Raw genomic sequence first — 26213 nt, forward strand, 5'->3', positions numbered from 1 at the left:
TAAATAGAAATGTGCTTTTATGCTTAAATACGGGGTGTGAACACTTTATAACCGAACCGCAATCATAAAAAACAATTAACGCCACAGCGTATCAATGACAAGGAGTGAGGGGAGAGGGAAGTGGACGCACCCGCCATCTTTATATAGGGCAAAAGACTACAGCAGGAGGGGCAACCGCTTCCTACCGTCGCCTTTATCGAGGAGGCGAAGGCCATTTACGCGTAGAGATAGGAAAAAGTGTAGAGCGACGCACACTGTTCGCAATGGTTCACCCACTTCCGGGCCAAACCGGAAGTGCTCCGTGTACCGAATCTCCCCGCGCGAAGTGCAGATTCTGTCCCGAAGGCACCAAGCTGAAAAGCGCCCAAGAAAAAAAGGATGGGCGGCTTTCCCGTTATTAATGGCCGTTCAGTCCTAAGTGAAGTTAAATGGCAGCGCCGTTTTCGCAAGGGGGCAGCGCCGAGCCTCCTCCATCCTTGTTGCACGGAGCGCCTCGAAGCCCCCGGTCCACTTTTAGGAAGGGCGCTCTCGGCTGCGGCCCTTACCTGAGAGCAACCCCCTCTCCACTGAGCGCGGCAGGGGCTGCCTGAGGAGAAGGCGCCTTCCGTAGCCCCGGGCGGGGCCAGCCCCTCGCTCTCCGGCCTCCATCTTTGAATCGGGCATGAAAACCCCCCTCAGGCCCTTAAAAGGGAGGGAGGGGGCGCTGCGCTCTTTTAGCTCCGCCATCTTCGTAACGGGAAACGTGCGGGCGCCTCTCTCATGCCTTGTGAGGGCAGAGGGAGTGGGCGGGGCCTCCGGGGGGAGGAGGAGGAGGCGGTTGTTGTTTGGAGGAGGAGGGGGCCCCATAAGTGTCTTGGGGAGGGTCAAAGGTGAGAGGTCAGGGTTCCGAGTGGTGGCCCCCGAGGGGGGTGGGGAGGCTTCGGCGGAGGAAGAACTGAGAGGCGCTGGCAGGTAATGCAACCCTTTCCCCCCTCCCTCTGGAGCCCTTCTTGGAAGGGGAGGGGGGAAGGTGTTTGTTTCTGTCCCCCCCCTTCTGCTTCCTCCTCCCCCCGTTAGCGTTGTTTGTCTGGAGATATTGTGATCTGCCGCCCCCGCCCTCAAAGGGATGAACGTGCGTTTTGCCGTATTGCTGGAGCAGAACCCAGGAGTCCTGGTTCCCTGTTTCCATCCCTCACTGCGACCCGTTAGAAAGGACCCCACTGTCTATTACTCACCCCCCAAAAAAGGGAGCCCCGGGGTCTGGGTAGGGGTAGCTTTTCTGCTTGCCCTGTTCTGGGGACCCTGGAGACGTTGCTTCTTGACCCTCCCTGCTTAAATGTGCTAGTTTGCCTTCCTTCCCAATGGCAAAAGTTTGCCCCTGATAGATTAGGCAGCAGTTCTCTTTAATAAGAGTGATTCTTATTTCGATACAAATGCTTACAGAAATAGTGGGTAGCAGGTGCTGCTTTAGAAGAGGCATTATATGCAATTCTCTTCAAATACAGTCCATGCATGTGGTCAAAAGGAAAGGTCATTGGGTTGCCTCTCAAGTACTGTTTCATCCACATAACTTAAGCCAATTTAATACGTATTTCAGTCAACTAAAGCCCTTAATGTTTGCCCAGCTGCTATTTCCATAAGATTAACGTGTGCACCCCTTCTCTTTTTCTGTTTGCCTGTAGGATGACGAACATGGCGGATAACCACAAGGAGAGCTGGGCGGCCCTGGTTGCTGCAGCAGAACAGTACCGGCGTCAGACAGGCAATGAGATAGTGCTGCTCACCGCCTTCAGGGCCCCACCCCCTGGTGGCTTCAGCTACGCACAGCATGGAAGTGGGGCTCTGGCTGATGCCGTTCAACGCTACCTCGAAGATATCGCGGTGGTTCACAAGACCACCGCCTTTACCTATGCTGCCCGTCCTCCTTCTGCCCCCCGCCCAGGTCCCACCAACGGGTCTTACTCCAGGAGCTGCCCCTCTACCAATGCCTCAGATGAGCCTGCCCCACACAGGACACCTACCCCCCAGGGGCCCTTGCCCCAGGCTTCTGGAGGCCAGGAGCCCGAAGAGGAAGATGATGAAGGAGACAGGAACACATTGACAGAATTGGAGCAGCCAGGTGGGAGAGAGCATCCCAGTGACACCACTGGTACGTCTATGTGCAGTCGGTGGTTTGTTTGTGGAAAAAATGTATTTACCTTGGCTTTCCTTAAAATGATTACAGTGGCTGTCAGTAGCATCATTGAAATGCTGTATAATCACTAAATATGGGGAGTGATAGGCAACATCTTAACAAATAAAGCAAAAAGTCACAACAGCCAGAAGTAAATTCATTAAAGCAACATTCACACCATACATTTAAATCACAATGATACCATTGAAACAGTTGTAGCTTCCCTCAAAGAATTCTGGGAGCTGTAGTTTGTTAAGGGTGATGAAAGTTGTTGCGAGATCCTACTCCTCCCCCAGAGTTTAAAAATCTTCGTGATTTAAGAATCAATCCCTCTTCCCAGGGAACTCTGAATTGTAGGTCTGTGAGAAGAGGAGCGGTTTCTTAACAATTCTCAGTTGTTACCCTTAAGCTCCCTTTAGTATCGCAGTGCTTTAAATAAATGGTGTGAATGTGTCCTACATTATTCCTGCCTCCCAGGAGCTGCTGCTAGGACTGTCCCTTTTCAAGTAGCCTGGAGCATTCTCTGCTGTGGATGTGTCCCCAGGGGAAACCACCAGACCTCTTTCAATTCAGGAAGGCAAGCTTTGCAGCACTAACGCTCACCTGAATCAGTCTGCATAGGATAATGCTTGGTTCAAAGCCATTATTATTATTATTTCATCCTCAAGAAGGGTTTGTTCCATGCATGAGGTTTGTCCATAGCAATATCAAGATTTCCTTTTGTGGAAAACTGCTGAAAGTGTGCCTTTAACTCCCAGAAACTTGGTGTTTCTTTCTTCACCGCAAAATCCTGAGTATTTTGCCTGTTCTGGTCAGGATGCACGAGTCTTGTTCAGAGCACAGATAATAAACAGAGATAATGAGCTGAAATTTTGGTGTGACTTTCTCATTGAATCTGCTTCTCCCAAAGTAACGCTTTCTTCACTCCTGTTGGATGTTTCCTGACACCTAGCACGCAGTAGTTGGGTCTCAAGCTCTACAAGTAATTGTAGGGTGCTGCTTTTGCCAGCTGAATAGGAGACGCCCTTTTCTCAGAAACTCAACTTTGGATAATGCTTTTTTCCAGATCAGAATCCATATCCAGGCACACAGCACATCACCATCCTTGCCTTCCCAAAGGGGAGAGGAGCTCTTCACCATTTTAGCAATACTTGAAAGTATAATTTTCAACTCTTTAAATCTGTCCCCTAAAGAGTTGCAATATAGCCCCAAGCTCACAACCTAGGAACAAAAGTGTTTCAAAGTGGTGCTTATGGTGATGGAACTTGCGGAATTGACCACTTTAGTGGGAGTGGTGGTTTGATAACAGAAAACGATCCTGTGTGAGAGACAGGGAAGGGAAGATCTCTCAGGGTGGGAGCCTGGGAGATGAATGGGATGCTCCCAGGTGGAAGCTGGGAGGGTCCACCCGCTTTTGTGTGAGACAAGGGTTAAGATCTACCCCTGACAGAGGGCTTTGTATTCCCACCCACCCCTTTTGCTTTTGCTTTTTTGCTATTTAAAATAATTTGTTTTTTATCATATTGTGTGCTGAAAAGTTTCGATAAAAAAAAATTAAAAACCAAAAACACACCACCTGCCAATACCCATTGATCCTCCATGAATTTGTCTAAGCCTCTTTTAAAGATGTTAAAGTTTGGTGCCACTATTACATCCTGTAATAGTGAATCCCATCATTTTAACTATGTGCTGGTCCAGTTGCCGTCCCAGAAAACTGGACTGCTGACGTACATTGCGATCAGATGTTATCGCAGAAAAATACGATTTCCGTGTAACGTTGCTTCTGTGCCGCTTAAGGAGATGTAGCAAAACTGGCTGTCAGGTTTCCAGGCTCTGTCCCAGCTCCCATTTTAGCTTATATTTTGATGTGTAAATAATGAGAAATGCGGTATTTTTCAGAGACTGAACACAAATGCTTTGTCCTTTAATCTGTACCTCTCGGCACTGAAAAAAACAACCCCTCTCCCACGCTTTCCCTCTGGTACGTTCTTAAATCAGAAATGCTTTTTAAAAATAAAAAATCACCTCCTCATCTGGTGAGGAGTTCCACGCAGGTATATGATGTTAAAATTGGCCACCAACCCAGGTGGCTTTAAAATAGACAGACTAGCAAAAATGAATAGATCAATGAGTAATAAATGTTGGAGATGCAATAAGATGAAGGGCACTCTATACCATATGTGGTGGACATGTTCAGAGATAAAAAAATTCTGGGAAATGATCCATGAAGAAATTTAAAAATTAATAAAGGTTTCATATAACAAAAGGGCAGAAGCATACTTATTAGGAATTTTGAGTAAGGATATCCCCAAAGATAAAATTAACATACTCCTATACACAGCAACAGCAGTGAGAATGCTGGTGGCCAGTTACTGGAAAGGAAATAACATCCCAACAAAAAGGGAATGGTTAAGTAAACTATGTGAGTATCTGGAGTTAGCAAAATTGGCGGATACAATAAGGCATAAATCTAAAACTATGGTACAGAAACAATGGGAATGCTTAAATGAATATTTACACAAACAGGGTTCAAACCTGAAAGTTTGGTTGTGCTTAGACTAACCTTGTGAAGAATACTGAGAATACAAAGATTAGATGGACTACGAAAGAATTTAAGGAAAGGAAGTGACTGAAGAGCAGGTGTAAAGGTGAATTAGATAACCAAGAGACGTGCGGTGAATGCGGTGGAAGTATTTTATAATATTTTAACTAGGATTTAAATATTGTAATGTTTGAAGTATGAATTTGGAATAATTGATTATGAAAAGTATTTTTTCTCTTCATTCTTTTTCTTGTTTCTTTATCTTTTGTCTTTCTTCTTTTCTAGTTTGCCTTCTGGAAAATTGTGTAGACAAAATGTTTTTATGTATGGTTATGTATTGTTTCTATTTCTTTTTTTTCCTATTCATTTTTTGGTAACATTTAATGAAATTTAATAAAAAAAGGGAAAAAATAAAAGAGGATTGTACAAATTTGGGGAGGAGAGGGCTCTCAACGGCTATGATCCATGCTGTCTATTCTCTGCCTCCGCAGCTGGAGATAATAATGCTTCTGAAAACCAGTTGCTGGAAACCACCATGTGGGGGTCTTCTCCTGTGCTTGTAGGTTTCGTGCAGGGCATCTGGTTGGCCACTCTTGGGAGCAGAATGTGGGTTAGAGGAGCCATTGTCCTGATCAAATGGGTTCTTCTTAGTTTTTAAAGTTGCCACAGGAAGGGGAAGACGCTTTGCTTACAGTTGCCACTTGCATCTCAGTTGAGAGATGGAACTTGAAGCAAAATATAGCTGTACCTAACTAGTGAGGGATCCCAGTATAATTGGGGGCTGGGGGGGGGTTCTCCGGATGTGACTGTGTTGATCGCTTGATAAGCAGCCCCAGAACGGCTACTTCTCATGTTCAAATAGAACGTCCCTGTGCATACAACTCAGCGAGATCTAATTCTGTTTTGTTTTTAATTCACTTCCAGGTTTGTTTGTGATGGACGAGGATTCTCCAAGCCAGGAATATGAGCCTTTCTTCGACTCTGATCTGGAGAGCACTGACGGTGAGTGGCAGCTGAATGTCCCACTTTTTTTTTTAAGTCTCTTCACTCTCTCTGCCAGCTTCCCACAATGTACGTACTATGCTGACTGCAAATGTGGAAGAAGCCAAGATACTGCTGATTGCATTAGGTAAAGGTAAAGGGACCCCTGACCATTAGGACCAGTCGTGGCCGACTCTGGGGTTGCGGCGCTCATCTTGCTTTATTGACCAAGGGAGCCGGCGTACAGCTTCCAGGTCATGTGGCCAGCATGACTAAGCCGCTTCTGGCGAACCAGAGCAGTGCACAGAAACGCCGTTTACCTTCCCGCCAAAGCGGTACTTATTTATCTACTTGCACTTGCATGCTTTCATACTGCTAAGTTGGCAGGAGCAGGGACCGAACAACAGGAGCTCACCCCCGTCAGGGGGATTCGAACCACCGACCTTCTGATCAGCAAGTCCTAGGCTCTGTGGTTTAACCCACAGCGCCACCCACATCCCTGCTGATTGCATTAGGCCTGGAGTCATTCAAGACTTTATAGGTATCTCGAGGGAGCAGTTTTCCCCACATCCCCTCTCTGTTTGTCAGGATCTTCCTTGTAGGGCATCGGAGGGGATCAGCACTCACAGGAGCGAAATGGTGAGAGTGTAACAGAGAAACTTGGGTTTTAATCCCTGCTTGGCCCTGAAGCTCGCTGGGTGACCTTGGGCCAGGCTAGCCTACCTTACAAGGTGGTCTATGAGAATAAAAGAGGTGACCCCCCCCCCAATCTCCACACTTGCTGCTTTGAGCTGCTCAGAGGAAGGATACAATAAATGTGAACAATGGGCACAAGGAGAAGGGCTCTGTTGCTTCATGCATTCATTAACTTTTTTTATTCTACCAGGGTTTTGAAGGGAGGTGGCAGCAGAAGTTATGTGCATCCTAATGACAAACGAATTGCCTTTCCCAGCCAAATGTCCCCATAGCCCTTTTGTTCTACCTCCAGCAAAGTCAAAGCAGATGTCTCGGGAAAGCTTGCAAGTGGGCAGACCACCTCCTGATAACTTGGCTCCAAATATCACATACCTCTTAAGATGTATCACCCGGCAACAGACTTGGAGATACTGCCTTGGAACATGGAAGCTCCATGTTCATCTTACAAACTGTAAGGCAAGCCGGGAAGAGTCTGTCTAAAAAACCTTGCAAAACGGCTTCTAGAGATGCATCTAATTTTGCTGTCCAGGTGAGGTAGGGAAAAGAGATCAGCAAATAGGTTGGGCTGTTCTGACAAGAGCCTCAGGCCATTGGGAACCACTTGATCTAGTAATTGCAAGAACTGGTGGGCAAAGGAAAGGAGTAACAGTTTAGGAGATTTTATCTTCCGGAAGGGAGTCTGACACTCTTTTGTTACTGCTAAATTTACAAAAGATAAGGGAGGCATGTCAGGGACTTTATACAGTAGGAAGGAGACATTTGCTTGAAATGTGCATGCCTGGCTTCCTGTAGTGGAGTCTCTCTTCAGGCCTCTCCTGGCCAAAACTGAACCTTCCTTGCTATGACATCAAAAGCTGGAGGTTTCATGGGGTGCTGCAAAACAACATCACTTGTCTGTAAAAAACATACCTTTTCAGTGCAGTCTTGGGTCCTTAACTGTTGTTGAACTACAGCATCCACAGCTAGCAGGACCAGTGGTCAGGGATTATGGGAGTTGTAGTCCAACAACAGCTGAGGGTCCAAGTTTGAGAAACACTGCTTTAGTGAGTTTTAGGAATTCGAAATAAATGGGAGCATAGTTCTTGCGAGAGTGATGTTATCCCTTCCTTCCTGTAGCTAGGGAGGAGGATGCTTTCTGATGGTTCATTTCTTTTTATTTCCTTCCGTCCTTCTGACCCATTTTTCTCCCCACATTTCTCTCTCCCAGATGGGAGTCTAAGTGAGGAGGCTCCTGGCCAGACAGCCCCTCCACCCCTCAGCCATCAGTATGCCAAGTCCTTGCCTGTCTCAGTGCCTATCTGGGGCTTCAAGGAGCAACGGCAAGAGATGCGATCCTCTGATGAAGAGAACAGCAAGGTGGGTAGGAACTGAGAATGTGTGTATTGGAAAGGCATACATATTTTTTGGGGGGGGGGTACACTTCAGAGCTCTCCCCCTTCCTTTTTAAGACAGGTGTGTAGGGTTCGGCTGGTGGGTAAGCTCCAGAAAAAACACATCTTCCAGCAGGGTGGTAGGGTCCCTGCTGGAAAGATGCTGGGACCACATTTGCAAAAAGTTCAAACCCCCCCCCCCCAAGTTCCTACAGGTTTTGTAAGTGGCTGGGGCTGCGCATATCCTGTGGCTGCAGCTTGAATGCACAGAAAGGAATGTTAATTGCGTTAATTCAGCAGGCAAGGAGTCTCAGCTTTGCTTTGCTTTCTTTAAAAAACAAGTTCTTACGATTGCAAAGATAGGCTTTGAATGTGTGTGGCCAGTGGGAGAGAAGTCAGAAGTGAGCGAGGTGAGGCGTGTAAGTCCTTCACAGCCCTTTCACCCTCCTCACGATATTGGCAGACAATTGTTTGATGTGTACTTTATGCGAAAATCAGCAATGGTGTTTTTTAATGGTGCTTGAGCAAAGGATAACGCCTGAGGCTGGTTCGATGGAGAAGAGGGAGACTTAGGGGGCGACCTGGGTGCTGGAGCTGCTTGCAACTAGTGAGAGCCAGAAAGCAAAGTAGGTGAAGGATCTCAAGGAAGAGGGTGTATCTTGGGTTACAAAGGGCCAAATGGCTTCCACTAGGAGTTGGGCATTTAGTGTCACCAGTCCCATGCTATGGAACACGCTTCCATTTGGGAGACCCCTCCCCCCCAAAAAAACTCTTAACTTTCAGGTGTTTCTGGAATACCTTCTTATTACCACCAGGCCTATATGGTGGCTTAAAGCATCCTTGATTGACCTGTTATTTTTTAATGGTGCTTAATTTTGTTGCGCACTGCCCTGATGCTTTTATATTGTTCTGTGTTATAAGCATTGACAACAGAGAAGAAAAGAAATACACTGAGTCTCAATTTGGAGTTGTGCGTCTTAGAGTAGAGTGCATAGACTTTGGAAGTTGGGTGCATAGACTGTCGAAAAGCTCTTCTAGGTAGAGATCTGAATCTAGATGTAGGATGGGAGCGATCTAGTTTTGCTGACTTGCATAATTATTTAAAACAAATAACGAAGACTTCTCCACCTGGCTCCCTCTCCCTTGCTCCTCAATACAGCATTCATCCCCCGACCTGGAGAAAATTGCCGCCAGCATGCGAGCTCTGGTGCTGAGGGTGTCAGATGGCACAGAGATGTTTGGGGATCTGCCTCGGCCGCGCCTCAACACGAGCGACTTCCAGAAACTACAGCGGAAATACTAATGGATCCGGTGGCCCTTTGTCCTGCCCCTTCCTCTGTTTGTGCCCTTTTATTTCTCCTCCGCCCCCCCATCCAAATCGGTGGACAGGGTTAGAAGCTCCCCTCAAGCCATACAGCTCGAATTCCCTCCCCTCTCTTGTCCCACCCTACCCTTCCTGAGCTCCCACAAGCTTTAAATTAAAGTGATGACCTCAATCTCCACACTACAGCTGGCGTGGAGGGTCCAATTGTCTCCTCTCTACGCCAGAAATTCTGTCCCACTTTCCCCTTCTATCGAATTAAGGAGGTACAGTTGTTGTTGTTGTTTTCTGAGAGGGTTCCCCGACACATAGAAGAGAGAAATGGAACACTACGGACGGATACTGACAACAAATACACCCCCATATCTCTTCTTGCCACCACCATCAACCCTTCCAATCTACCCCAGCATCTGGCTGCGGTGGGTTCCCTTCGTCAGTTCCCCAAGCCCCCCCCCCCACCTTTTTTTGCTTTCTTCCTCCCAAAATAAGTGTCTTAAAATATCCTTTGCACATAAGCTGGGTTTGTCTATACACTTGACCTAACTGACCCTTTGCAGAGCAGGGCAGCAGTGGTGGGGGAAGGAATCCTGTCCTTTTGTGCTTGCCCCACCTCCCCCTCCCCCACTTCCCCCCATGCATAGCTCTCTCCCAGTTTCCAGGAGCGGTACTTCAGGGTCCTTTTTTCCCTCTTGGGGGGAGGGGTGGTGCAAAGGTGAGGCTGCTCTCATGGCAGGCGGGATGTAAAAGCGGCTCTAGGAGTCACCTACACCCCTCCGTTTATCTTCCACCCACCCCCTCGCTGCCCCAGCATAATACTTTTGTATCAGATTTTTCAAGGGCGCTTTGTGGCCCTGGCCCTCTATTTTTGTCCAAAGATGATTGGTGAATTGGAAGGGAGAGGATGTATTTTTTTTCTCCTTCCTGCAAACCTACAAGCCAATAATAATAATAATTAAAAAAAAGCTGTCTTTTACCAACTCTTTTGCTGTATTGTCTGATTGACAGGAAGTGAGTTAGAAGGGGGGCGGAGTTACATCTCCAGAAAGGTGGTGGGATGGCAGGCCTTTGGGGAAGACCTCTTCCTGTACCACCAGCTACCTTCATCCAGGCATGTGAGTGGAGCAAAACAGGAGGGGGAGAAACATGCCCCATTATATATTTTCCCTCTTCTGTTTATATCCCCCCTCCCTCAAAGAGGAGATCGCCTCGTTCGTAAAATCACTTGCCATTTGGGCTGATGGAGAGTTAGCATGAAGAACTCTGAGCAGCTGTCACTCTTCACCCCTAGCCCAAAATACAAATGTGCAGCAGGAAATAAATAGAGTGACTGAAAGGGATTAATTGCTTTATTGGTGCTTGGTATAGTTCTGTTATATACAAAAGCAACAAGATTGAAGGGCAAAGGGCGGGTAGGTGTCAGGATCACAATGTAAAATATAGGGGTGGGATGGGGGATTATGTGGGCTAAGGTGAAAGGAAATATAACCCCGCTCTGGGCCTGAAAAGAGGTACGCACAATAAAAGATTTAGCAAAAAACGAGGTCCTTCAGAAGGAAGGAGGGGTATCTTCCTCTCCCAGCAGATATGGCATGGGTCTAATGGCAGGAATGGTCTTTAGCAAAAGGCCTGTGGCTCTCAAATAAGGAAGAAAGCGAAAGGGAGAGGAAGCAAGGGGAAAGTGGGTGCCCTAAAGGAGCTAGGAATCCCCTTGGTGCTGCTTTTGAGCCACAAAGACGGAGGCATGAAGAATGATGAGGCTCAGTCATAGTATTTCTCCGCCCGCCGCACCTGGCAGTACATCAGCATGGAGAAAACGATGCCCAAGACCTGGAGAGACATAAATCAGGTCAGACTGACAACAAAAAAAGTGGGGGCAGAAGAGTCCCAGCCCAGCATGTCACTTCCTTACAATATTGGAATTAAGATGCTGCCTCCTGAACTCCCATCCTCGCTGCTGCCTCTAAAATGTAGGAAGGCTGAGCATAAGGTCTCAGGTCCAACCACCCAGGATCTCCAAGCAGGGCTGTCTCAAAGGCTGGAAAGCTGCTGCCTCTCCGTGTAGACCAGGTGTAGCCAATGGGCTGCCCTCTAGATATTTTGGACTACAACTCCCATCACCTGTGACCTCTGGTCATGCTGCCTGGGGCTGATGGGAGTTGTAGTCCACAAATTCTAAAAGGCCCCATATTGGCTAACTGCGTAGACTCTACAAATGAGCCAATGCCCTGGCTTCTGGCTTCCCAGTCCCCTGCTTCTTGACCCATTTTGTACAAACTGGAGGTGGCAGGGGCAGCTTCTATGTGGTCTTTTCCCAGTCAGGAAACCATCCTCTTGGGCAGTCTTCTCTCCTAATGGGGGGATGCCTTTTGAAAGCACAGATTGGACCAGTTTACGTGTTGCTGCCAGTTTATTTGCTCCCTGTGGGACCATGGCCAGTGTTGGAAAGAATTCCTGCCCTGGCTGCATCCTATTCTGTGGTCCCCTGCAGACAAGCCCACCTTCTGTTCTTCTGCTGATGGTAATGGGTGGCACATGCGTTGTTGCACCAGAGCGGCCTCAGCAGTTGCTCAGGTCAGGCGTGTCCCCTCCCATGGCTCTTCCTTCCTGCTTACCTGGACAACAATGATGCAGGCAGCAAAGATGCCCATGGCTGAGATGTTCTCTCCTAGCCAGCGTTTCACCTTCTCGTAACAGGGCTTTAGGGGAATAGAGCACAAAACAAACATGGTCACCAGAGAGCGCTGGCAAGAAGAGGCAGTGCCTCCGATCTGGGTTGATCACACTCTTGTGCACCGAAAAAACGTCGTCTTCCATTTAATCTAACGTTTATTTAACATGCAAGCTGTTTCTAGTAGGAACTCTGGGTCATTTGTTCCATTGTGGAACTGCGCTTGCCATCAATCAGTTGAATATTTGGGTTGAGTATTAAACTGATTATTCAGCCCAAATCAGCTCCTGTAACTTAAAGTCTCCCCGCTTCTGATCTACTGGGCTGAAGTGAACAAGCCTTTCTTTCTGCATCAGGAACCTTTCCAGCAGGAGGGCTGCATTTTCTTCTTGGCAACTAGCTGGGAGCTGCAGGCTAGGATGGGTGAAGGAGTGAAGGTAAATTTTACCACTGTGCAGTAAGTAGACTGGTTTCTGCACAGTCACCCCTCTCTGTCCTCCATCCAGACAAGCAACAGGCATTAGGAGAGTTCAAGGACGTACTACAGTCAGGCAAAACCACTCTAGATACGAAGCAGCACCAGTGAGGGATGAGGCTGAGGGAAATTTCAACAGACAGATAGGCCTGGCAGGCTGCATTTGACCCTGAAGTTTCCTGCCTCTGTTTTATGTGACAGCACTTCTCCTCGAAGAGGGCTATTACACACACACCCCTCTCAGTCTAAACAGAATAAACATACCCGGTTCTTTCAACCCTTCTTCCCAGAACGATTATTTTCCATACAGCTGGTCATCCTCAGTGCTCTTTTCTGAACCTGTTCTAATTTGCCTATATCGTTAAAACTGCAGCAACCCAGGCTGGTTACTGGTCACACTAATAGGCTGACTGCCACTCTCCTTTTATGTAAGTCTTTTGAGGGTAAAATATATTGGGGAAGGGAGGAAGATAACCAAATAAAATTGGATGTATCCATACTACAGCCTGGACTAGGTGTTGTTGTTTTCCCCAATATATTTATAGCCTGCTTCTCATTAGTGACTTTTAAGTGTAAACAACCTGACGTTTTAAAAATCATAAAGCAGATATGCTATTCTGCTCAAAAAAAAAGCAAGAAAATCTCACAGTTAAAAAGATGAGTTAAATTAACACTACAGCTTTGAGACGCAGCATTAAAGAAGCAAATCAAAGACTTCGCTGCAGCCGTCACCAAAACTCAGTTGGGTTGAAGCATCAGAAGAGGACAGGGCTAGGCCACTTTCCTCAGGAAAAGCAATCCACAAAGGCCCTCTGTCTTATTGTATATTGCTAACGGCAAGAAGACACACAGAGTAGCTAGTCTTGAAATTTTGGGGGGCTTCATAAAAGTCATGTGCTGGTCCATAGACCACCAAAGACTAGGAACCCCTTCCCCTTCTGGTTTCATCATTCCCTCCTTCCTGAGACAGCTCAACATTTAATGCACAAAATGTTAAAAACAGAAAGGTCTCGGCACCTCCTTGAGTGACAGTTCTTAGGATTCACTGGGATAAGCCATGAAGTTAGAACAGCACACAAGTAATTTTGAGTGTGGTGTATGGTCAGAGAGCGAGATGAGAATCTACGGTCAAAAGCCAGAAGCTGATACTTTCGTTGCAGGACAGAGTGTCAAAGGCCCTCTCAACTTCAACAGATTCGAGAAAGAGGTCTGCTGGAGGGTTTTAGTGCAGGCCAGCCTTGATAATCAGACCCTGCATTTAGCCATTTGCCACTTGCTCAGGACACAAGCATTTCTGGAGGGGGCTTCAGCGGACAACCCAATTTGTAAACCACAGCTGTAGGGGATTCTCTGCTCCTTGAGGGCAACTCCTGCTGCCGTCTCACCTCCTTCCACCAGCTGGCGCTGTCCACTTGGCAGATGTCACTTTGCTGCAAGCAGCAGGACTCGGGAACCCACGTTCTGTTGCGGACCTCAAACCAGTCTGTGTAGTTCTGCACCCCACAACAGCGAAACTGGGAAGCAAGGGGAGAAATCAGTCTCACACTGGGGGAGGGGGTGCTCTTCCAAAATGGGATGAGGATGCTTAAAGTGGGGGAAATCTCCCTGGCTGTTTCTCAGCTCTCTATATTCACTTCCAGATGACTTGTTTGTGGGCAGATTAGATGGCAATGCATGATGCAAGCGCCATCCCACACTTCCTACTGCCTTTCCCCCACCTCTTTCTTGCAAAAATAAATAAATCCCAATCTATTAGGGAAGTGGGTTTGTTGCGCAAGCACTCAAAATCAGCTTTAGTTGAGCAGCCTGAATTTGCTAGGATGACCATTTGGAAGTAAAGTAAACACTCTGTGTGTGTGTGTGTGTGTGTGTGTGTGTGTGTAACACTCACCTCATTCTGCACAACGTCCCATGCTCTGGTTAAACCCACATTTCCCTCTGTCTCATACAGCTGAAGTCCTTCCTTTAGATTGGACTGGGCATATCTATCAAACTAGAGAAAGGACGAAATAAGCACACCCAATGGACCAGCAGCACCTGTGTGTGTGATGGTAAGAGTGATGCAGAGACTAGATTGTGACTTCGGCTTGGTGGGGCGAATGCAGCCCTCATGGTGCTTACTCAAAGTTGGATGGAAACCCTGCCCTGCCATTTTTCTTCTAAACTTCTCCAAACCGGAGGAGTATCGGAAAGCCCTCCGATGTTCAAGTTAGGGGTGGAGACTTTACCAAGTAGTTCACTCCAACAGTTTGAAGTCCAGCCCCCACTCTTTTTTTAAACCTCCCTTCTCTTTTCCCTCACTTCTTAATTCCGTGGGTTCCAGACCTCTTTCTGGAAGATACCACCCTAAATGAAATGGTGCAATATTCCAAATTCCAAGGACGAATTAAAACCTGCTATCTTAAGAAAGAGAGGGGTGCGGGTGGTGCTGTGGGTTAAACCACAGAGCCTAGAACTTGCCGATCAGAAGGTCGGTGGTTCGAATCCCCGCGACAGGTTGAGCTCCAGTTACTCGGTCCCTGCTCCTGCCCACCTAGCAGTTCAAAAACACATCAAAGTGCAAGTAGATAAATAGGTACCGCTCCGGCGGGAAGGTAAATGGCGTTTCCGTGCGCTGCTCTGGTTCGCCAGAAGCGGCTTAGTCATGCTGGCCACATGACCCAGAAGCTGTCTGCGGACAAACGCCGGTTCCTCGGCCTATAGAGCGAGATGAGCGCCGCAACCCCAGAGTCGGTCACGACTGGACCTAATGGTCAGGGGTCCCTTTACTTTACCTTTTATCTTAAGAAAGCATGTAACTCAAATAACTTTATCCACGCTGCAACTGTTCCATATACATGATACAAGCAAACTCAATGTCTGAGTATGGCTCCTAATGTATCCAAAAATGGCACCATCCATTAACAAGTGGAAGGTATCAGCAGGCTTGGCAGACCCCAAAGTTTGAAGAAGTATATGGGGTGTGGCGGGGAGGTGCAGGATGATGATTCATGAGGTCTATACAATGGACTCTTTCCTCATTCCACAAGAATTGGGACAGGCTCATGGTTTGAATCAGTTTCCTCTCTGCACACGCATCTGTTAAGAGCACAGATGCTACAGGGAGCTGCCAGCATTATAATGGCATCTTTAAGTAAACTATCTTGCACCAGAGTGTGCATTAGAAAGCCCTGGTGACCTGGGGGCAGCACAGGGGTAGTTTGAGAACTGCCCCCTTAGATCTCTTGCTAAAATGCAAAGCCTCCTTTTCAGGGGAAAGGAAGACAGGGCTGCACTCAGCAGTGGCAAGGGGTGTGGGCTGCACTGCAGGCCTGTGATGGCCGCACGTGGCCTGCAGACTGCAGGTTGCCCAAATGAGCTGGATCTCACCATCCTCATTCTACATATGGGGTGAGGAAGGTCCTTACCTTGTCCCTGCAGGTGACAAAAACCAGCAACCCAACCAGCTCCAGGAGGAAGAGGGTGGAGAGGACCAGGAAGAACTAGGGAAGAGAGATAGCCAGATCAGCAATTACAGGGAGAAGGAGAAAGCCTCACACAACACAGTTTTGTGTTTACAGATGTGTGCATCTCTGAACAAAGTGTGCCCCCACTTCCTACTGCACCCCCCCCTCTGCTCCATACTTGATTGCAGTCACAGGATCACATACATGCAATCAGGCCCTCTGGTTCAACTAACCCTGCAAGCCCTCCTTCCTCCCAGCCACCCACAGTTGAATGAATAGCACAAGTTGCTGCCACAAGCAGAGATCACTGGCATGGCTGAAAGATACATGCAGAACCCAAAGCTCTGCATCGCTCAAGCCAGCCAGCCAAGTCACAATCAGGAAGAAAAGTTGAAAACAACAACATATATAAAGCAAGATGTCCCACAAGCGAAGTTATGTCACTTCTCCCAATGGTTTTATGCACAGAAAAATGAACCTCTTGGACGCTATCTTGTCCACAGCATCTCAGAAATGCACTTTTCTGCTTCCTCCTGATGACTGCACTCTGCCTATGCTCCAAAGCAGGGCTGAGCATTCTTGCATTTAACATAGGTTCTGTAGAGAAACTCTGTTTTGTATTAAGTCAGTTGCCCATTTCTCTGCCGGGCACCTTCCCCTACCGAAGATCTCAATAGACACCTCTGCACCAATTTCATCCGAGTCTCTCTCACCCACACCCCACTCTCTCCCCCCCAGTGTAACACCCAGTGGAGAGATACCTCTTACCGTCAGTAGGAGGCAGCGGTGCTCTGTGGCCGCCCCCAAGCATCCGAGGAAGCCCACAACCATGATGATGGCTCCAGTCGCCATGAAAAGCCCCGCTGCCGACAGAGACGGGAACGAGAACGACAAGGTGGCAAAGCGGCCCTGGGTCACAGCCAGCCATACGCCCACGCCAAGCACCCCACAGCCACCGAGCTACGGGGAGAGAAGGCAAGCTATTATCAGTGTTCGGGGACACATGCCAGGCATGTAGAATCACTAGAGGAGGGTGAAGATCAAGGCTAGTGAGGGGTGTGGCTTGGGCAGAGTCCTGAGGGTCAAGTAGAGAGGTCTGGAGAGATGTGCATGACCTGAGGTTCCCCACCTCTGATGGTACCCCTCCCCCCACCCTCCGTCCAGGATGCTGTTGTGGAAGAGATCATCGGCTGAGTCTCCACTCACCAGCCGCAAAAGCTCTCAGTTCAGCCCCTTCCCACAAACAAGACCTAGTTCGTCCTGACTCCCAATCCTGTGCCAAGTTTTTATTGGAACAAATAAAGCAGCTGTCAACATTCTGTTGCTGACACCCCCCCATTACAATGTCGATGAAACTTCTGTGACATCACAAGTGGTTCGGCCAATAGTGGAGAGCAGGGTCTCTCAGGCAGTCTACAGGCAGATTTTTGGTTTGCTATAAAATGACAGCATTTTAAGACACAAATGCACTTTCCATCTTGTTTGCCCTTACAAACCTGTAAGGCAACTTGTTGTGTTACTTATTTATTAAAAGAGAAATGCCCTGCCATCAATAACAGGCCCATAAGCCCTTCCCACTAATTCTGGGAGTCCCCAGGTCAGATGTAGACGGAAAGGCTATCCGATGAAGAATTTTCTGACTTTCACACAACCTTGTCTGAGGGGAGGTGCATGGACCCGCTGCAACTCACCCAGAAGATGAGGTTGAAGACGAACATCTTCACTTTAACGCACAGCAAGCAGCCGCGGCTGACCCCCATGGTGGATGTGTCTGGAAAGGAGGGGGAGCAAAAGAAAACAACATGCTGTGATTCTGGAACATTCATACATGAGCATTTGCAATGCAGTTGGCAGAAATTCATAGGCAATCCTGGTTCCCTATGAAAACAACGAAGTGATGTATCCAACGCTGTCCATGCAACAGGATTCTACCCTCCTCTCGTCTCCCCTGCAGCTTCCTCCCCTTCCCCTAATTTGCTCTGTGGGGCTTGGGACTGCAAGGGAGCTAGAGAGAGGAGGAGAGGGAAGTTGAATAAGTCTGCTTGGATCCCACAAGCAATTTATTCAGAGTTTTCATATTTTATTCCCTTTAAATTCAAATAATAATAAAAATTAAGAGGGAGTACTATGTATGCCACCTTGATCCCCTTGGAGGAGTGACAGGATACAACTGTTATAATTAAGAACTACTAGGCTGGTGTTACTCAGTGTCACTCACACAATATGAAATAAAATTAAGTCTCTCTCACTGAAAAAATTCAGAGAAACGTGTGGTTTTCCCCCTGTGCCACTTCAGCCAAACTGTGATTAGGCTAATCTATATGAAAGGAAGCCTTTTCTCAGACAAAAACGAGCACTTCAGAGTTGGGAGACCCCAAACGAACAGGCCGAGGTAAAATTCCTAGGCCTAACTGGGAGGATGGGCAGGTCAAGGCCTGGTTAGCATTAGAAATGGTATTGTGGATTCTACATAAAGTTTAAAGACCGTCTCTTGGACATACTGAAATTTTAAATGCTTACCACCCTCTTTAATCAAAGCAAACAAATTGGTGGCTATGGCTTTCAGGCCTGGCACATTGGTTTATACAATTTTGTACAAATTTTTGTTTATGTTATTCAAAAAAGCAAAGGGTGGCTAAATGGCTCTCACCAATTGCATCCTGGCAACTCCCCTGTGAGGTAGGCTAGGCTAAGTTCTGTCCAAATGTTCATGGCTGAGGTGGGATTTGAACTCAGGTCTCTCCCTGAAGATAGCCCCATCAGTCTAACCACTACACAGCCCTGTCTCACTATGGCTTCTAAAGTGTGCAGAATCAGTAGAGTTTTGAATTTTTGCAGGGCAGGGCGTAGGAGCAATGGCCCCTTGTGTCCTTTCTATAGCATGCCAGTAGCAAGGGAACTGTGTATTCAGGCAGAACTGAGGGGAGTTTGAATTCAAGCAGCTCCCTAACAGCCAAAAAAAGTTGAGAGGCCTATCAAGAGAATGGCAAAATCTTCCCCACAAACACAAACAACCTTCAATCGTAACCTCTGGACATCTGGAGGGAGTTATTTTTGGTTCCCAATGTTCATATACTGTGCTTTTTAAAAAAGAACAATGCCGTATTTATGTACTTTTAACTTTAAAGGTTTGCCTGTTTCCCACCTCCTCTTGAAAATTACTGCAATAAAAATTACGAATGCGGGGTCAAGCTTGGGAACTGTTTTATTTTTTTGTCCCATTTAAATGGAGAGCGCACCATGTTTTAAGTATCAAAACAACTAAGAGTATAACACTGGTTAATTTTATTTTTTAGGAAAATAACTGGAAATACATAAAATGTTGATTTATCCCCTTCAGACGAAGTGGCTAAGGAAGTGGTGGGAAAGCAGGTAAATTATCTGATTTAGGGAATGCTAAATAAATAAACAACAAACGAACTGGGGGTGGGAAAGTCCCCTTGTCCAGGCCCAGATTACAGATTTCCTGTAGGGCAATGCATCTCCTGCTATCATGTGTGCTGAAGATGAAGGTACATGAAGGGGAGAAAGAAGACAGGGCAGTGTTTATCCCCAGACCACGTAAAAAGAAATTGCCAGGTTTTCCTTAGCCAAACGCTCCCCACCCTGTAGGTCTTTCCTGCTAAAGCTACCCCACCCCACCCTTACCCTCATTCCTTGCCTTTTTGCCACTCACGACAGAGTTCCTTTTCCATTTTTTCAGCAAAGCCCATTCTGTAGAAATAAAACATCACCCACATTCCAGACCCACCTTCCCAATTCAAGAACCAAACCTCCCCCCCCCTTTCTGGATTTAACAAGAATGTTAAATTCCCGGATCTGAACTGGTCGAAAATATATTCCTTACAGTAAATAACCCATAAAATTGTGATGGGCTTTTAAAACGTACACCCATTCCCGCTCTCCCTTAAATTATTTTCCTAAAGCGGGGGGGGGGGGGGGGACCAAAGGGGAGAAAAGCAAAATAACATGAAAGAAAGGAGCATTTGGAGCTTTCTTGCGTCTTTCTTTTAACAAAGTACCAATACCTCTGGAGGGAACTAACTAACTACAGCTGCCAAATCTCTCCCTGCCCCCCCCCCCGATCCTGCAGTAAGAGACTTTGGGGTGGGCAGAATCAGTTCTATGGGACCCAGAAAAATATTGCAATACAGCAGAAATCATCTCCTCCCCCCGAGGAGGGAGTCTCCTCGGGCTTTTTATACCCTTCAAAATATCCCTGGTTCGACACATCCCTCCCCCCCCCCATTATAAATACATTTCCGTGCGCCCCTCACCTTGGTCTCGGGGCAGGAGACTTTGGGGCGGGAGTGCGGATTTGGGGCGGGAGCCCCCCTCCCAGATACCTAGCCCTCTCCAAGTTGCTTGTCCTCTGATGGGATGCAGGATGGAAAGGGAGGGGGAGCAAATTCCAGCACGGGACAGGGGGAAGGAAATGGGAGGGGAGAAAGGGGGGCAGTAATAGGGGGGGGCGTGTTAGAGACTGTGGGGAGGAGCCCAGGGGCTCTGGGAGGGAAACGGGTTTCTATTCGAGACAAAGACGTCCAGTCGGATTGGAACCCCCGTTCTTGTTTAAACCTTCCCCCTCCCCCGCAAAAAAGGACAATGAAAAGCGACTCAGTTGTACCGCTTTAACATCAAAAGCGTGTGGCTCAGGATTCTGTTCCCTTCCTGTCTCAGTACGGCAAGTCCTATTGGACTCAATGAGACTTACTTCGGAGTAGACTTGTATGGGATTGGAGAATAACTTCTCTTTCTGCTTTCGAGACGTTTCCAAATTATGCCCCCGCGGAAGGGAGGGTGTTAAAACACATGCTTGCAGAAACTAGATCTCAGGGTGTTGTGGGTTCCATCCCCACGTTGGGCAAAAAGATTCCTGCATTGCAAGGGGGTTGAGCTAGATGACCCTCCGTGTGTCCCTCCCAAGTTTACAATTCTAAGTAAACGCCAACACAGGCTGCACGTGACAGATAGCCTCAGATTTCCAACTCTGCTCAAAGCACTTCCGAAAGCACCTCCTGTTGTGCAGGAGTAGTTTACTCTGGGAGCAACTTCGGGAGTAAAGTACTTCGCTTCTGTACCTTCCACATTGCCAGCTTCCAAGTGGGTGTTTATATTGTGGGTTTTGTGCTCCCCGTGCACACGGGCTTTCCCCAGCAGCGTTCACACGTCAAAATTCCAGCCCACCTTCACCCTTTCCACTGCCTGCACACCACATGCGTTTAAAGAACAGTCTCTCCTTCAAAAGAATTCTGGGAGCCGTAGTTTGTTACGGGTGCTGGGAATTGTAGCGATGAGAGGGGTAAACCCAGGTTTGTTTGGGGTTAGCCGTGCGCTTTGCAATATGAAGACCGGTTTGCCATATGAAGACCCTCCCCGTGTGGAAGACAGAAAGTTTATTGTCAAATAGCAGATGCGGGGAGCGGGGGCACAGAAAAGTAACGGGGCAGCGCTCAGGATCCCTTTATTTATTTGCGCCAAGCAAAATATATGAAATTAGCAAGCAAACTTCCGAGTTCTCCAGAATTCTTTCTCAGGAGGGATGTTACACAAAGAAAGAAAGAAAGAAAGAAAGAGGGGCGGAGAGAAAGAAAAAAGCTTTGATAAACGCAAAGATCCCGAGGATGTTAGCAACAACAAGATGACGACCCTCTTGCAGATCGATTGCCGCTTATAAGGGGAAGAGATTTGGGCTCCGCTTGGAAGGGGCGGCGTCACCGTCGGGGCTCCTCCTCCTGCTGCTGCTGCCGCTGCCGCGGCGGCGCTTGTGTCTCCCTCTTGCGGGCAGCGGAAGAAGCCAGCCCTCGGCCTCGCTGCTGCGCCAGAACCACGAGGGAGCCCCGGGAGAGAGGAAGGCGGCCGAGGTCGAGAGGAAGGTGGGGAGCGGCGGGGAGAAGGAGAAGGGTCGGCCGGGGAGGAGGGCGAGGGGGAAAGATGGCCAATGGGAGGGAGGGAGGGAGGTCTGGGGAGCGCCGAGCTGGCGAGAGAAGGCCGGGAGAAAGTGGATGTGTGGGGCCGGGCAGTGGGGAGTCAGAGGGCCGCCCCCACTTCCCGAAGGTGGAAGCAGGAATGGGGAAAAGCGCTTAGGGGAGCGGAAGGCTGTTCGAGACGGCTCCAAGGTCACGAGAGGCAGAGATTCACCCGGTGAAGCTTGTAGAGTGGGGAAGACGCAGTAACAGAGGGAAGCAGCACCTGTTGAATTTCAGCCTTCCCTGAAGCTGTTTACAAGCGTAAAAGCCGGGGGTGAGGGCGTGGCCTTAACCTATCGCCTTTGCAGCAAGAGCAGTTAACCCGTGGCTGGGTGATGATGATGGGGGGGGGGGCTACGGCTTCCATCACCTTTGGCCATCATTGGCCAGGCCAGCTGGTGTTGGTGGGAGCTGGAGTCCCCCACAATAAAATATTTGAGGGGCCGTGCGCCCCCAAAGTTGATGAGTATTCCCATTCAAACGGTGTGGGTGTACTGCATCCTGTGATCAATTATGTGGGGGGCAGGACTTACCTGGACCCCCACAATATTTTATTCAAGTTGGGGGCCCCTGCTGTAAACTAATGTTAACGGAGAAATTCTTGCAACACTAAGAATAGCTAGGTAGTCCAGGAAGGTTTGGTGGGAAGAGAGGGAAGAAGCCTGGGTGACTTGCCTCCCTCCTTGTTTCTCCCTCCCCAAAATACATTCCTTTTTAGGCCACCTCACAATGATCATCCCAGTTCGGTGCTTCACCTGCGGGAAAGTCGTGGGCAACAAGTGGGAAGCCTACCTGGGCCTCTTGCAGGCGGAATACACAGAAGGGTGAGTCCACAGGTTTGCCTCTTTGCTGTATCTTCTAGGATTTCTACGTTGTCTGTCTCCGTTGACCTGCTGAAGCAGGCCAAAGGCGCATCTAGCCCCCCATCCTGTTATTACAGATTATAATAATAATAATAACTTTTACAACATGACTTTTTTGGATGAAAACTTTTAGTATACCTGTAACGTTTTAATGGTCTGCTTTTCCCCATCTCTGTAAATGGCTTCTGGACTCCTTCCAGTTGTTGTTGTTGTTGTTATTGTTGTTTTATTTGTATCCTGCCCATCTGAGTTGCCACAGCCACTCTGGGCGACTTCCAGCATATACAAAAACATAATAAAACATTAAACATTTCCCTATACAGTGGTACCTCAGGTTAAGTACTTAATTCATTCTGGACATCCGTTCTTAACCTGAAACTGTTCTTAACCTGAAGCACCACTTTAGCTAATGGGGCCTCCTGCTGCTGTCGCGCCACCGGAGCACGATTTCTGTTCTCATCCTGAAGCAAAGTTCTTAACCTGAGGTAATATTTCTGGGTTAGCAGAGTCTGTAACCTGAAGCGTATATAACCCGAGGTACCACTGTACAGGGCTGCTGCCCTCAGATTGCGGGATAAATTGGATAAAACTGGCTAACTGTCTACACTGGACGCAGGTCTCCAATCCAGAGCAGGCCGCTGATGAAAGGTGCAGGAGCAGAGGGCCACAGAAAATCTTGAGACCACCCACTCACTTTCCCCTTCCCTCTCTCAGGGATGCATTGGACGCCCTTGGCCTGAAGCGCTACTGCTGTCGGAGGATGCTCCTGTCACACGTGGATTTGATTGAAAAGTTGCTGAACTATGCGCCCCTGGAGAAGTAGTAGCCTTGGCACCCTGGAACAGAGCCACAATGTGGCTGGAAGACCCCCCCCCCCCCCGGTGGATAGATAGATAGATGATAGATAGATAATCTGTCTTCAGATTGTATCCAAACCAGGCACCTCCCACTGGAGGGTGCTGTTGTGCAATGGAAGGATTCTGTCTCATTCAGTGATGTGCAATAAAGAGCATGGTGCATAGGTGCATAGGAGCACATGCACTGTGTTCCCAAAAGAATGATACACACAATTTTACTCTTGTGTTGTTTTCTGTGGGGTTTTTGGGGAGGGGTGGGGGAGGATGAGCAAAATGATCTTTGGTATTTTGTGGAATATGTTCGTAGAGCAGATTTTACTGTTCCTTTTGATTTTGTTTTACAACGCTGCCTTCCTCAGGATTTTTATTTTTAATGAAAGGAGAAACGTACTTAATTATGTTTGGAGAAGTTTATGCAGCCTTGTTTCCCTGCATATAGGCTAGCCCAGGTTTTCAGAACAATCTTGTGAGATTTGATCAGAACTAGTGTTAAATCAGAACAGACAGTACTCTGAACAGCAAATTATTGGAGCAGGCTTTCCAACAGAACAGAGAGAATGATTTCAGGAGACGTGCCCTTCCAAGAACCATGGGTCCCAGAGTTCCTCAGTTCCTGCAAAAGCGAACTGATTTCATTGGACTACACGCATGCTAACTAAAGGATTAGCAGGGACCCAGCTACCACCTCCAAGGAAATTGGCTTTGACACCACCAAACCTCAAACAAATTTTGGTCTCTTGAATGTATGGACCGCACTTTAGGGCAGGCGGTAGCTCAGAACTTGCCGGTGTGACAGCCAAGGCTGCCAGTGTGCCTGCGAGTACCTCTTACAACACCTGCAAAAGGGATCAGTAAATATCCCCTCAAAAACCGACACGAGAAGCTGTTTGCTGTTCCTGCTCAGTTTGTGTTTGCACCAACATGGCCTTTCCTCCGCCCTCGTTTTGTTGGCTGCAAGAACTGGGCACCGGCCCTCGCCTCCATTTTGTTCCCGTCTCTTAAATGTATGTGGCAGCCATTTTGTGTTCTCCCCATAACCATTTGGTGACTGCTGCCCACTGGTCCACAAAGGTTGGCAACCACTACCAGACTAGCTGAAGCCTAGTTAGATAAGTGATGCCTATTGAACAGGAATTAGTACTGGAAGTAGGCACAGGTAAAACGTCCATTTATATAAATTAGCATGGCCACACATAAACCTTCCAGAGCTTTCAGAATTAGCTTTTAGTGGTGCCGAAGTTAAGCTCAAGACCAGGGGTCAGCAAACTTTTTCAGCAGGGGGCCGGTCCACTGTCCCTTAGACCTTGTGGGGGACAAGACTATATTTTGAAGGAAAAAAGAAAATGAATGAATTCCTATGCATTTTAAATAAAAGCACATTCTACTCATGTAAAAACACCAGCCAGGCCCCACAAATAACCCAGAGATGCGTTTTAAACAAAAGGGCACATTTTACTCATGTAAAAACACACTGATTCCTAGACAGTCTGCAGGCTGGATTTAGAAGGCGATTGGGCCAGATCCAGCCCCCAGGCCTTAGTTTGCCTACCCGTGCTCAAGACCACCAAAGCCAATTCAGTGTTTAGGTTAGAATCTCTAGGAGCAAGGGCTTCATGTATCATTCAGGTTTCCAGATTGAGTGGTGCACAACAGCAAAATACCACTGAAACTGCTGATGCCGGTGGAGTTCTGAGGCTTGTTCTAGGCCTGGGTGATATATTAATATATCATCCAGGACCGGTATGCAATGTTGGCTTCACCCAGCAGTCTATTGCTGGCGAAAATACCGCTTCAGAGTCCCTCTACTAGTGACTTCCTCCAGCGAGTGTTTGTGAAACCACCATCCCATTCTGCCCTCATAGTGCGCACAGGGAGAAAAAAATCTGCATCAGCGCTGATACAGCTTGTTCCTCCCTCTGCATCTTTTAACTGCTCAGCTGAGTGTGCAGTTGCTGCTCCCCTCTGAGCAGTTAAAGGATCCCCCAGCCTGGCTCTGGCTTCCACACAAGTGGGGGGAGCACCAAGGATGGCGGTTCTGCCGGTGATGGGCTGAAAGTTGCGGCAATTTCACCTGTCGCCTTGCAGACTGAGGCCAATGCAGCTTGTTTCTGAACCTGCCTAGGCACCAGAGTTGAGGATAGGCCCAGTCTACCAGCCTGCCTTTACTAGACTCAAAAACAGGCAGCTAGATTAGGCTATACTTGGGTTACAGACAGAGGTCTTTCTCAATTGCCTGCTTAATCATTTTACCTTGAAATGCCAGAGATTAAATGTGGTACCTCCTGCATGCAAATTATGAGTGCAAGAAGTTCCCTTATACAAAGGGCAATATCTAGTGCTGTACTGTCCACATGGACTGGTTGTGGTTCTGAGAGTCCTTCCCAGCCCTGTACTTGGGGCTGCCAGGTACCTCCTGGAAGAAGCACTTTAAAAAAATCTGGTTTTGTCAATACCTTCATTACACAAACCATTCCCACCAGCGTGCACACTATTTTGTGATCTTTTGATGGGCCTAATAAAGGTACTGCCCTTTTGTGAATTTGAGGTGAGGGAGACATTCCTGTGTCCAGCTCTTCTGGCACTTTAAACTGGAGTTTTGGTCCCTGCATCCAAGGTGCAGTGTCGGCTCCCAACCACAGGGACAGCATTCGTCCCCCGATCCAAATTCTTCCCCTCCATCTTAAAATCAAGGAATAAGCTGGGCATGCAGTTAACCTTGATAATCTAGGCTCCCCACTTAAAACAGAATTTATAACAAGAATCTGAAGACACTGCTGGTGCAATTGGGTCCGAGAACAATTCACTTGCCGGTCTCATTGGCTTCTGTACCTGGCAGTGGGAATGAGGGGCCTTGTTCTCCATCTCCAGTAACA

General features: G+C 47.9%; 3 protein-coding genes across 5 annotated transcripts; 2 read left to right on the plus strand and 1 right to left on the minus strand.

Annotated features, from left to right (window-relative positions):
- Positions 1 to 309: 309 nt before the first annotated feature.
- On the plus strand, positions 310 to 26039 carry AKT1S1 (AKT1 substrate 1). Of its 3 annotated transcripts, none has more exons than XM_083411496.1 (5): positions 310 to 951; positions 1662 to 2128; positions 5619 to 5696; positions 7579 to 7727; positions 25986 to 26039. In XM_083411496.1, the coding sequence occupies exons 1-5, from the start codon at positions 662 to 664 to the stop codon at positions 26022 to 26024; spliced, it is 1023 nt and encodes a 340-aa protein (XP_083267622.1). In that variant the 5' UTR covers positions 310 to 661; the 3' UTR covers positions 26025 to 26039. The 3 variants fall into 3 exon arrangements, with proteins under 3 accessions (XP_083267622.1, XP_083267621.1, XP_083267620.1); XM_083411495.1 differs by lacking the exon at positions 25986 to 26039 and adding an exon at positions 8901 to 10039 and having other exon boundaries at positions 1662 to 2098; XM_083411494.1 differs by lacking the exon at positions 25986 to 26039 and adding an exon at positions 8901 to 10039 and having other exon boundaries at positions 316 to 951.
- Positions 10391 to 20085, minus strand: LOC310663551 (tetraspanin-4-like). Its single transcript, XM_083411524.1, has 8 exons — positions 19929 to 20085; positions 17343 to 17422; positions 16420 to 16611; positions 15613 to 15687; positions 14097 to 14198; positions 13591 to 13719; positions 11675 to 11758; positions 10391 to 10889 (listed from the first exon to the last, which is right to left on the minus strand). Exons 2-8 carry the CDS (start codon positions 17409 to 17411, stop codon positions 10821 to 10823), a joined length of 720 nt encoding a protein of 239 aa, XP_083267650.1. The 5' UTR covers positions 17412 to 17422; positions 19929 to 20085; the 3' UTR covers positions 10391 to 10820.
- On the plus strand, positions 21378 to 23553 carry LOC310663552 (DNA-directed RNA polymerases I, II, and III subunit RPABC5-like). The gene is made up of 3 exons (XM_083411525.1): positions 21378 to 21527; positions 22339 to 22444; positions 23198 to 23553. The coding sequence occupies exons 2-3, from the start codon at positions 22350 to 22352 to the stop codon at positions 23304 to 23306; spliced, it is 204 nt and encodes a 67-aa protein (XP_083267651.1). The 5' UTR covers positions 21378 to 21527; positions 22339 to 22349; the 3' UTR covers positions 23307 to 23553.
- Positions 26040 to 26213: the final 174 nt, after the last annotated feature.

This window comes from Podarcis tiliguerta (genome assembly GCF_965153285.1).
Source record: "Podarcis tiliguerta genome assembly, chromosome: 13".
NCBI lineage: Eukaryota > Metazoa > Chordata > Lepidosauria > Squamata > Lacertidae > Podarcis > Podarcis tiliguerta.

Excerpts from the sequence above, each read along its gene's own strand:
- AKT1S1 (XM_083411494.1), top strand. The coding sequence starts at position 662 with ATGAAAACCCCCCTCAGGCCCTTAAAAGGGAGGGAGGGGGCGCTGCGC. Across the intron at positions 952-1,661 it reads GAACTGAGAGGCGCTGGCAG|GATGACGAACATGGCGGATA; the intron begins GTAATGCAACCC and ends GTTTGCCTGTAG. Across the intron at positions 7,728-8,900 it reads CTGATGAAGAGAACAGCAAG|CATTCATCCCCCGACCTGGA; the intron begins GTGGGTAGGAAC and ends TCCTCAATACAG.
- LOC310663552 (XM_083411525.1), top strand. The coding sequence starts at position 22,350 with ATGATCATCCCAGTTCGGTGCTTCACCTGCGGGAAAGTCGTGGGCAAC. Across the intron at positions 22,445-23,197 it reads CAGGCGGAATACACAGAAGG|GGATGCATTGGACGCCCTTG; the intron begins GTGAGTCCACAG and ends TCCCTCTCTCAG.
- LOC310663551 (XM_083411524.1), bottom strand. The coding sequence starts at position 17,411 with ATGGGGGTCAGCCGCGGCTGCTTGCTGTGCGTTAAAGTGAAGATGTTC. Across the intron at positions 15,688-16,419 it reads ACCGCTGCCTCCTACTGACG|TTCTTCCTGGTCCTCTCCAC; the intron begins GTAAGAGGTATC and ends TCTCTTCCCTAG. Across the intron at positions 10,890-11,674 it reads CCTGCATCATTGTTGTCCAG|GTCTTGGGCATCGTTTTCTC; the intron begins GTAAGCAGGAAG and ends ATGTCTCTCCAG.